We start from the raw sequence: 12700 nt of genomic DNA, 5'->3' as shown, positions 1-12700 counted from the left end.
CAAAGGGAGATTACATGTGACTGTAGTTTACTGCCTAGAACCATTACCTGATAATTTCTGTATTATTGTTAAACAATTCAACGTGCAAAGCAACTGTCCCAAAAGTACACCTGAAGTTATCTTCAGTTAGGCTACACATTTTGTGACATCACCTTATTGTTGCAAATGGAGTTCTTAATGAATACAGAAATACCAATGTTCTAACTTGATATACACAAACATCACAGCCTAATCTGTACCAGTGTTAACTTTCTTTTTCAATCAGTAGCATTGATAGGCAAAGACTACAATTTTATTATGCTCTTCAACTCCTTGATTATCTTATTTGGAAAGGGTGTAAGACTCTTAATTTATGAACCCCTTAGTGTCTTATTTTCCATCTTCCCAAAGTATGGAGAATCAAAAATGAGGTAACTAGTTTTGAACAATAACTGTTTTTTCCATAAATAGCCAAATAAAATAGTGTTTAGATACCAGAACTAACTACAGCCAAAATAACTGCTTTTGTTTTGAACAATTAGGAACATGGGTTTTGGAGTCCTGCAGATTTTGGATGAATGATGGATCTGATATTTGCTAACTGGATTATCTTGAATTAGGTTCTAAGCCTTGGTTTTTTTCCCCTATGAAACTGGGATAAGAATTAAATCTGCTTCATAGTCTTGTTACAAGGATTACATTAGATAACATATTGTCTGTAATTTACTTTAAAATACTTCAGTCTATGCAGGAAGATTAAAATGTGGGTTAGTTTTAATCTATACCCCAGGGGCATTAAATTAACATGTGAAGTACACTAATCAAGGAAATACACAACAGGGGAGGATAGTTAGCATTTGAAAGACTCTAATCAAAACCTTACACCAAAAGAGCAGTAGCAACTTTTGCTTAGTTAATTAGCATTATGAACGTTAGAAAGTACTCCATTGTTAAAAGGTGTGGTTTGTGGATTAGGAACATTTTAAAGACACTGCCACTCTTTCATGAGCAGGATATGTAAATATAGAGAGACAAAAATCTAGAAATTCAGAACTATGCCCTAGGGTTTAGGAATCAGAGCCAGTCCTGCATGGAGCTCTTAATAGAAGATTTTGTTAATTGACTAAGGTTAGGTTAGTTGAACTCTATGGATTCTGAATGGATTTTTAATGCAAGATGTTGTGATGGTGTCAGAAGCCTTAAAGTTAAGACTTCATCAAGATTATAATACAAGTGCCACAATTCCAGGGGCTGAGGAAGGTAGGGAGGGAGGGCTGAATAAATGGAGCACAGAGGATTTTTAGGGCAGCAAAACTATTCTGTATGATGCTGTAATGTTAAATACATGACATTACACTGTAGGCAAAACCCATAGCACTGTACAATACAAAGAGGGAAACCCTAATGTAAAATTAATAATATATCAATATTGACTCATAATTGTTACAAATGTACCACACTAATGTAACATGTCAATAACAGGAGAAACTATATGTTGGTGGGGAGAGGGTGGGTGTATTTTCTGCTCAGTTTCTCTGTAAAACTAAAACTGCTATACAAATAAAGAAAAAAAAAAGATTACAACACAAGTTTGACTTTTTTTTTTTTTTTTTTTAGTTTGCCTTCTAATAGATGTACTTGTGGCAGAATTAGGTCTGAGACTTGCTTTCATTGCAAAAATTTACCACGTAATAGTGGCGATATAGTAATAATATTAACAGCAAAAATAGCAGCACACATATTTCTATGTGACAAGCACCCTTCTAACTGCATGACATACACTAATTCATTTAATCCTCACAAAACCTTATGAAATAGCAATTATTATCCTCATTTTGTAGGAGGTTAAGTAACTGGAGATTGAGAGGGAAAAAGATCAATAGCTCTCACCTATCTCTAACTATTGGAGGCCATCAATCACCACCAAAAAAAACTATGAATGACTCAACTAGCTTAGATAAATTTACAACACACATGTAAAGCACTGAGTACAATGTCTGAACAGAACACCCATAGTAAGGGCTCAACAAATGTTTTATGATTGTTGATATTATTATCCAAATTAACTTTATAATTTAGAACATATTTTCTGTGACTCAACTTTGAAAATGAGTACTATTGACAAAGAAATATTATGAAACTAAAGCTAAAATTAAGAAAGATGTAAACTACAGATGATACATAAATGCAAATTTTGGTCAACTTTAATCTCACAGGTATGGAGGGAGAGCATTACCACAGATAACACAAAAGGATATGATCTACAATTAAGAACTCTCCAGTGGCACTACCGTCCTAAAGTAGGGCCAGTCCAATAGAATAATACAATACAGAAACCTTCAAAGGAATCTGATTCATAATTGTAACAAATGTAACATACTAATGTAACATGTCAATGACAGGAGAAAGTGAAAAGCAAAACAAACAAAAAGACTAGATAACTGAGCCCCAAGCACATGGATAACTAATATTCGAAGATACTTCAAAAATTTGTGGAAAAATGGAATTAAAAGACAATACAAATCTTTCCATGAACTTTTTGAAGACCTCTTGTAGTGTAATAGGAAAGAATTACACAAAGAAGGTTGGTGCTACAGAAAGTATTGTCTTGAATTTTTAAAAGCTTATGTACCATTGTATTTATTTGATAACGTATTTCTCTAATTCTGTATTGTGAGAACCATTACAACTGGAAGTGGTCTATGGTCCACAAAATTTTTTAAAAGCCAAACTTCCTCATTTACAAAATAAAAGAACATAACTATATCTCCAAGATCCCTCTTCTTTGTGAAATGTGTTTGAATGATTTTACTTTATTTAAAGATGAAGTTGACTTTATTATCGGCTAAAATAACCACTATTACTGCAATACTCGTAGGTATAAAGTAATTCAAGGCAATATGTAAAGCAATATTCCCAGAATTAGTAATGTTGAAATCACTGGTATTATGGTAAATAGTTCAAAACTCCATATATTTGCTAAAATCAGGAAAAAGGGATTTCTATCCTACCCATGATAAAGCTTTTTTATAAATATTTAAACAATTGCATGTTATTGTCTTTTTTAAAAGTTGTAAAACAAGATAATGAGGTAAAAAGAAACTTTAATCACCATTAACAATTTAGTTACCATCCTTTCATGTTATCTTTTTGTACACACGTAACAGCCTGAGCAGAAGTGACTCCATTTTGTTAAGCCTTTGACTTTAAAAACTTGTTCTCTCCTGTAACCCAAATCATATAGCCTGCAGCTAATTGCCAGAACACAATGACTCTTGCTCTTACATTGTATACAAATAACAAGAGGGAAAATTATTAACCCAGATGGCCATTCTTTACTAGCTTACTAACCTGATCTTATTTGAGAACAACAGGAACTGAACACATGGGTAATAAAGTACAATCCTGGTCAACTTCCACCCGGGAAGTTCCTTGGTGATTATCTGAAACACTCAAGCATGTCTGCATGTACCCTCTTGGTCACCATGAATGAACTTTCCACCACATACCCCTATAAAACCCTTTGGCAAACCTGGGAGAGGCGGAGATAGTCTTTGAGACTTAAGCCCACCATTTCTCCAGACTGCCGGCTTCCAGATTAAATGCTACCTTTCCTTATACCAACTCTTGGCTCTCAATTATTGTCTACTGAGTGGCAAGCAAACAGACTTTTTGGGGCAGGGGTGGGGTGTCTTGGTAACACACATACATCATGAAAAATGGACAAATAATCATTTCAGGTTCAACACATTTAAGGTGGCATAGCCAGCCACCATTCTAAAAGAGGGCAGAAAGCATTGCAGAGGCAAAACAATGCAAAAAGATGAGATAAAATGAAATTGCTAAAAAAAAAAAACAACAAAAAAAAACCCCCACAACTATTTGATTACTGTAATTGTTTTTCCCCCCAACAACTAGGCAAGTGCTTTCATTTTATTCTGTATTTTCATTAGTTCAAAAAGAGTACTACCAGTGCTGCCACCTTTCTTCAACGTGCCACACCTTTCAACATGTACCAAGTGATTAAATCCGAAGCCTTCATTTCAGGGTTTACGAAGATGGTCAATGAACTGTCTTACCACTGTGATCCAGGACAAAGTCATCTTGAGCATAACGGAATTTTTCAGGTCCACACGCAATAAAAACATCATCATCACCAAAAAAGTCTTGCAGACAAGTAACCTGGAAAACAAAACAAAACAAAACAAAGACACACACACACACCACATCCAAGAAATAAATTAGAAACATTAGAAGTGGAAAAAGTGAGCAAGATTACATATATTTTCAAGCCTCAACTATAATGAGATGGAATAGAAAACTGTTTAATATCACAATATATAATATCACACTATATTTCCAAGCACTCAGCCTTTGTAAAGCACTTTCAAACACTTTCTCTTGACCTCAGAACTACAGAAGAAAAGGTTCAGAGCAAACATTGATACTCCAATTTTACAGGTGAAGTCAAGAGTGTACATGCAAGATTAAGTGATTTTTTTCTAGGGTTCTCTGATGGATGGGTGGCCAAGCTGTGTTTGATGGAGCCTCTGCTTTCAATTTAGTGTTCTTCTCTACTCTGCTCTTCTTGCCTCTCCTAGCAACTCCACGTTCCAACTGTGTGACTTCTCTCTACCTCGAGCACAGTGCCTTGGGCTATTCTAAAGATTATATATGAAAACTGCTTGGAAAACTGCAGTTAATGCTCATTCCCATAACCACCACCATCAAGATCAGAGGAAGATTTGCCATGAAGTTAGTAAGGCTTAAGCTTCAGGGCTCTTCCAAGTCCCTATACATAAACGTGTAGTGTTAATTTCATATTTTTTCAGAAAGCCCCTACCCCCAATATTGTATTAGTTTCAGACCCCACAGCACCTGGACCCACCTCAGGGAGCACATTTATCAATTCATCCCAGTGGTGACAAGAAGAACCATCTTTCAGGATTTTGAACATACATAGGCTATACTTTTTGTTTGTTTGTCAATGGGAGATGTAAGATTTCTTTTTTAAACAGTACTCCATTCCCAATAGTAAAGTTAAACAAACAACAAAAACAAACCATTGCTCAATTACTTGGAAGTACTGAACAATCTCAGGAATTCTTTAAGTTTTCCTGATCACTATTTAGCTTTTTATTGGGGAAAAAAATAATCTCCCTGTATGTTAGAAAACAATTCTCCAGAGAGAAGATAGTGACCTAGATACAGTATAGATGACTCAGGTCATAGTAATTAAGTGACCCAAATGATGCACTTTTTTGCAATGCCAAAAAGTTGACTGCATAGTCAGCAAGTGGAGCAGGCACGGACAGTGCTCATTTGTTCCAATTCTCATCAAGATGTGGCTTCTGTACTTCACAGAAACTCAGCTCAGGCCATAGTGTCTGAAGCTTTTAAGAAGAATTGTGCTTTTCATTATTCTGTTAAACCTGTTTTTCTTCTCTATCTCCACTGGTGATAGCTCACATCCCTTCATCCATGCTAGAATCCTGGGAGTCACCCTAAAAGGTCAATACTATTATTACCCCTCATTCACAAATAAGAAAACAGACCTAAAAAGAGAAACCTGGCCACACAGAGCTAGTAAACGAGAGCACAGGAATTAAGACATGAGTCCTCCGCTTCAACATCTTTGCTTACAACAACACCATGTTGCTTTCCCTTACCTGGAATCCCACGGTTCATCTTTCTACCTACAGTTCTTACTTATTCTACCTAGCTTGAAAGTCATTTATGTCTATCTTATACTTCCAACTATTTGTTTTTTACACACATATAGGCAATAAATGGTTGTCAAATGGAATTGAACACAGTTTTCTTTCATGGCCAAGCAAAACAAATATCTACTGAAGTTTAATCCAAATTTTTATAACAAGAAAATTTTGTTTTAACAATAATTCTAGCATTGAAAAAACAGCAATTAAATTTTCTAAAAAAAAATACTTAAATGTCTGTTAGAAAAAACCATAATTTTTAATTGATTTTATTATAAAAATATTTCATCTGGTACAATATTAGTGGCATTTGACTAGAATAATGACAACGTAAATAATTAAGTTCCATACTATGTGGCATATAAGCACTTAAAAAGTCTTGGGAATATAACATCAAAAAGGTGGTTTATTTTTTTCTGTAGTTCTATTTAGTCCTTCCGAGTCGATGTTTTAATGATTTCCCTGTCAATTTAAGTTTGGATTTCCAAACATAGTTTGCAATGGGTGTTTACCTCCCTTTGATTACTGTTCTAGTCTTGACTACATATTTGGTTAGAAAGTTAATCTTATATTCAATACATGTGTGTAAAAAACAAGTGAATAAGTGGTACAACTGAGATAACGCATGTCTTTTTACTAATTTTATTTAGATGTACTCACAACAGTGACATACCTCACAAAATAGTAAACAACTCCTGCCTCCATTCCTTCAATGCATTTTTACTGATCACTTATGTGCCAGTCACTATTCTAGGTGCTACAGATACATCAGTAAATATCAGTAAAGGGAAAAAGAGACAAAAATTCTTGCCCCCAATGAGCAAGTGTGGAGAGATACACAATAAACAAAACGCATGGGTAAATTTAGGCAATGTTAGGAGATGGTAAGTGCTATAGAGAAAGACAGCATGTGAAAGGGAAATAGTGAATGCAGGGATGGATGCTGCACTACTAAACGGGGCGGTCATGGAAGGCCTCATTGTAAAGGTGACATCTGAACAAAATATTAAAAGAGGCAAGGGAGCAAGCCACACAAGTATCTATGGGAAAAGTGTTCCAGACAGAGAGAACAGAAATGTACAAAAGCCCTGTGGAGAGATCAGGCTTGGCATATTCACAAGGAATAGAAAGGGAAAATCCTGGAACACAGTGCGGGGTGGAGGGGGAGTTATTGTAAGAGAGGAGATCAGAAAGGTAAGGAGTTAGTGCAGATTGTGCAGAGCCATGTCAGCTGTTGGTAAGACCCTTGGCTTTACTCAGACAGAAAATCATCAGATGCTTTGAGCAGAAGACTGATGTACCAGGACTTAAAATCTTAACAGGATCACACCGTGTTAAGACTGTAAAAGGGCAAGGATAGAAAGCGATGTAGTTGGAAACTATTGCTACTCCAGGCAAGAGATGAGGGTGGCTGTGCAAAGGTGTTAGAAGTGAAAGTAGTGAGAAGGGATCACACTGGACATAGAAACAGGAGAGTAGAGAAACATAAGGACTCAGAGTGTTTCGCTTCAACAGCTGAAAGGATGGGGTTGCAATTAACTCTGACAGGGAAGAGTGGTAGATAACGGACAAGTTTAGGTGTGATGTGGTTTACATGTGCTGGAAACTAAGTCAAGAAAGTGAAAGCAAAGGGTACTCCAAAAAGTTCACGGAAAGATTCATACTATCTTTTCATTGTATTTTTCTATGAACTTTTTGAAATAACCTTGTATTTCAAGGAGGAAGGAGTGATCAACTGACTTTCAATGTTACTGAGAGGCCAAGTAAAAGGAAGACTGAAAAGTGACCACTGAATTTAGTTGCAATTTAGTCACTGGGATCCTGATAAAAGTAGTTTTGGTGGAGTCACTAGGGAGAAGGTCTGATTGCAGTGGGTTTAACAGAGGATGGGAAGAGAAGAATTGGAGGCATGGGGTAGACAAAACTCTTTCAAGGTGTTGGGAAAATAGAATAATTTAATCAGGCCCCCTGCCTTAGGTCCGGTTGGGGGTGGTGCGGCTCATCCTTTGTAAATAAGTGTGTGTGGGTGGCGTTAGTGCACATTTGGCTGGCATCTACTGCCTTGGGCGTCTGCCACACGTGGCCATGCTCTTGAACCTACAGCTCCAAGGACCATTTGGCCGGTTACTTAGCTCATAGACCTGTGTGTGAGGGGTCTGGGGATCCAGCCTGGTGTGTGAAGGTTTTGTGTCCCAGTCTGTCAACGGGCTTGAGGGGTCTGTGAGCTCCAGACCCAGCCCTAGCCTGACAATGGCCCAGTCAGAAGGATTACGAGCAGGTAAAAGAGCTCGACAAATGGGAAGGTGGAAGAAGGGAGAAGTGAAGTGGTGGTCAAGAAAGCTTGTTTTTTAAGATGAGAAAAACAACAGCCAGTTAACTATGCTGCTGAAATGACCCAATAGCCAGGAAAAAATCAGTGAGGCAAGAAAGAAAGGGGAGGATTGCTGGGGCTGCCTCCCTTCATGATGGGAAATGGAATAAGTGTGCAGGTGAAGGGACTAGCCTTGGATGACACTGTGGTCAATCTTGGACAGTAAAGAAAGTGAGGAGGCAGCAGCCGCTAGGTTGGACACCAGGTCCTGGGGGTGGTGGGCGTGTTCTGATTACTTCCTACTTCACTGAGAAAACTGAAGCAAAGTCATCAGCTGAGAGTGAGGCCGTGAGAGGTGGTGTAGCAGATTTAACAAAAGAGAAGAGGTGTGAAACTGCAATCTGAGATTGTGGGCAGAGAGAACCCCAAGGGAACCATGATGTGCCTATGGGCATCCTTAAAGATCCACTCAGGTTCCCACAGTTTGCACAGCAGAAACTCTCAGTTCTAAAACTAGAAAGAAGATGTCCAGCCTATATAGTGCTTTGGAAAAATCAAAACCTTTCATGCTGAAATTGTTAACAATTCAGCCGATAGAAGAAAATTGATATGAACACAGATATAAAAAAACTAGACTGGATAGTGCCAGGCTGCAGTGGGTAGGCATGAGAAGAAAACCTTCTTTGGTTTTTTTTTTTTTTTTTTTTTTTTCATGCTTAAAACACAAGACTTTAGATTCAGCCGAGATGTGGTGTGGGACAGGACCAGCCTTTCCTACAGGGGTTGAGAGCCCAGCCTTTCTTTTGCTGGTGGAAATGGCCTGTGCTGTGAGGCAGGCCTTCTGATGTGAATGATGTACCATTCATGGGGCATCAATCAGCTCATTGATCTTTTGTTGCAGTTCCTATTAAATTTGAATTGAGGAAAAACAAAACAAACAAAAAAATGAACTACACCATAATGAGTAAATAAGGAATGGATAGGAATTTATTTTTCTTTCTACCACTGCTGGTTTAAAATATAAGTCTCCGCTCATATTTTTCACAATGTAGACATGGACTGTTATGGACTGTCCCTACTATATTTCACTAAACTGTAAACTTAAATACACTAGAAACAGAACACCAGCAGATTGAGGTACAAATTGATGAGTATGACTAAAGGTGAATCAAAACTAATATCCACAGAAGGGGGATGATCAGATTTCAGTCCTGTTTTTACTTTTATTTTGTAGAATAACTCACGCTATTCTCTATGAACGACAGTTATCAGCTCATGAAGCACTGGCTGAGCACAGGCTCTGCTGGGAGCAGAGCACCACACTGCTGAGCCTGACTGCCTCCTTCCTTTCATACATGTAGAATGCTGGGCAAGATACGTAGCCTCCCTGAAGCTCAGTTTCTCCATCTGCAAAATGGGCAAGAAATCAATTTCATTTAACCTCTAAGGATTAAATGCAAATAAATGAGAAAGCCACTGATAATTTCTTCATTTTCATTAATTCATGGCCTCAAATATTTTTAAAAATTAACTTAATGGATAATTCTTTCCTATAAATATAAACAAAATAATAAGTACAAGCTTTTCTGCAGGTTCAATAAATCAGATATTTTCCCAGAAAATATCATTAACAACTTGAAAACATTCCATTGATAGCGTTCACTTGTAGAAAATTTCATCCAAAACGAAATTTAGATATCTTACACTCTCAGAAATCCTATATAGAAATGTGATCCAAGTAATTTACATATAAATATGTTTATATGCATACATTAAAAAATAGATACTACCAACAGCCCCCTAGAATAATCATAAAATGAATAAGAAAGTTTTGACTTAAATGTAACATATCAAAGCAAAGCATTGGTTTATATCTATACATGTAAGCTATATGAACAAACATCAACATTTTTAGATAAAGTAGATAAACAGAATTGTAAGCATATAAATATTATTTTTATGCTAAAATTATATTCCTGTGATATTAGACCTCCTTAGTGTTAATGCAGTCATTTGCCTGTGCTTAAATTTCATAAATATATGGGACTACAGTCATGCATTGCTTAACAACAGGGATACATTCTGCATCGCTAGGTGAGTTTGTCATTGTGCAAACATCACAGAGTGCACTTACACAAACCTCAATGGTATAGCCTACTACACACCTCAGCTATATGGTACAGCCATTATAACTTTATGGGATCACTATCATATATGCAGACCACTGTTGACAGAAGCGTCATTATGTGGTACATGGTTGTACTCATATATATACTAACTGTTCCTAGTAGTGCCTCAAACTCAGTTGACATTTTTCAAAGTGAAACATCTGAAAAATGCCCAGGGTCTGATATAAACTAAATAATTCTCTCATCAATGGAAGCCACATTAATTTGCTACTGTACACTCATTCTACCATTAGTTAAGTGCCTACCACATGCCAGGCATAAACAAAAAACAAAAAGCACACAGTCTAGTGGTGGAGATGGACAATAAAACTAAAAGTTCCAGTTCAAAATGTTACAAGAGGGTGACAGACAGGGTAATAGAATATAGGAATAAAGGAGCACAAAGAAAAACTAACTTGATGAAAACAGTATCCCATAAAATGAGATCTTCAGTACCTCTAGAATATATTTCATATGTTTGGACACTTAGATAATTCTATCATTTATGTTTACAATATGTTCTGTGTTCTTTAACTCTGGTGATCTGTCTATTTCTTTTATCATTAACTTTTTACTGAAGTTTAATACTGAAGTACAGGCCAGGTCACTAAATCTGTCTCAGAAAAAAAATCAAAATCATGAATAATGTCACAAAACCATCCTTAAAAAGGGTGAGAAAAACCATATCAGTTTAGAAAACCTCTTACTGTTTACTTCTAAATTCTTTTTTCAAAACAAGGAAGAATGAACTATTCCAGAAGCCCTTCAGGAATAATGGATGTTACACATTCATGAAAGAAAGCTACACAGTGAGGGGAAAGTAATATTTCTGCTAAGGTGCAAAATTAAAGCAATCAGCAGGATCTAATGGGGGAAACATCCAACTGAGAAATAATATATCTATAGGAGCACATTTGAGCTTTCCAAATGAATGGGGGCCATTTAAAACAGTAATTTTTCTGTCCTTCAGTAGATAGATTAATTAGGTCAGGGCGAATAGATGCCAGCCATAATTTCAGTGCTAGTTCTTAATAGCTTGCCACAACCACTTTTTTTTTTCTTTCCCTATTTGGTCTCTGTTAAAAGATATTCAAACATATGTGAGAGGCCTGAGGTCTGATAATAACCCCCTCTTCCTCACAATAAAAAAAAAAAAAGGTAAAGGGCACAGAGATATAATCTCCCCCGGACACTTATATTTTAAACCAGAAGGGGTTGTGTTAGGTCTCCATTTCCTGACCTGTTGGCACTCTTAGGAAACACTGTGTTTCTTATCCTTTCCAGAGTTATAAAGGAATTGGTGGCAAAGCAGGTTGAATTTCTCTAGATCCCTTTCTGCTCTAAAATTCTAAATAATTTAGTTTTTAAAAACAGCTTATTTATATTTTAGGAGGCTGCTTTCAAAAAAGTTGAACACATTTTTCTGAAAGAAAAAAAAAAGGAACACCATTTTAAGTGGTGTCCATTGGAATTTCTTTCTGTTCAAGTTCAGCTTCATATGTCCTCAAAGAAATCTTCAATGTCCCTCCAAATCCAGGTGTTCCTTTAATACTCTGTAATGTGCCCAGCATAGATGTCATCATTGAGGTAACTGCCTGGTTTTGTGTCTGGACCTCTCACCAGACTGTGTGCTCCATACATGCAGGATCAGTCTTGTTCTTCACTATAATTCCAGCACATTACATAACACCAAGCATATAGGGTTTGCTCAGTACATTTCTGTTGAATGAATAATAACTGAAATGCCTTGAGTCCTGCTTCTTCCAGGTAGCCCTCTCTAGAGGCTCCATCTCACAGGGTTCCTATGAATTCCAATCAAACCATTATCATGCAGGGTGGTCCTGGTTCCCAGGTCTATGATGTTAGTTTTCTATCCCAAGATAACCTATAAATTCCTTGAGTAGGTCAGTCAAATCCTGTTGCTCCTTATAGAAGGCATGAGTGCAAATACTTGGTTGATCAAATTTTGGACCCAGACACTTTAAAATAACTTTCTAAAAACTCATCTTATATCACATAAGCTCCTTCAGGAATTAAATTTATTTCATCATTTCAGGGTGATTTGAAGAAAATTGCCTCTGAAATCTATTACTGCAATCATTTGGTAGAGGAGACTCAAAGCAATAACATTTGCAATTACAATTACAATTGCAATTATAATATTTGGTGCTATTCAGAGACTTGAGGTTGCATTAAATGAGGGTCTCTTGAGATACTTTGCAAGCCTATTTTATTGAAATATTCCACGACCTGATAAAAATGCAAAAGAAACATTACTGGATCTCAGTGACAGACTAGTGTAAACTAGCATCAACTTATCTAAACACAATAAAGGTGAAAGTCTTAGCACCCACGAAATATCCATCTTGTCAAACAGGAACTACATTTTATAGAAGAAATAACGGGATGGTGGATATGAGGAATGCAAGAGGTCTTCAAAAAGTTCATGGAAAGATTCTTATTTTTAATTCCATTTTCCCACAAACTTTTTGAAGTACCCTTGTATAAAATACACTGGCATTTTA

At 36.6% G+C, this 12700-nt stretch overlaps 1 protein-coding gene across 8 annotated transcripts in view; it reads right to left on the bottom strand.

Annotated features, from left to right (window-relative positions):
- DCLK2 (doublecortin like kinase 2) overlaps positions 1-12700 on the bottom strand; it is a 142990-nt gene that overhangs the window by 52154 nt on the left and 78136 nt on the right. For all 8 annotated transcript variants that reach the window (XR_010024475.1, XR_010024476.1, XR_010024477.1 and 5 more), the window contains exon 3: positions 4059-4161. Coding sequence is in view for 4 of the 8 variants with exons in the window: in XM_063108834.1 (XP_062964904.1) it covers positions 4059-4161 (103 nt within the window). In the remaining 4 variants the exon portion in view is untranslated. The remainder of the gene's footprint in view (positions 1-4058; positions 4162-12700) is intronic.

This window comes from Cynocephalus volans, chromosome 9, assembly GCF_027409185.1.
Source record: "Cynocephalus volans isolate mCynVol1 chromosome 9, mCynVol1.pri, whole genome shotgun sequence".
Lineage (NCBI taxonomy): Eukaryota > Metazoa > Chordata > Mammalia > Dermoptera > Cynocephalidae > Cynocephalus > Cynocephalus volans.
Note: the sequence above shows the minus strand (reverse complement) of the source record. Positions and strands in the feature narration are given on the sequence as shown.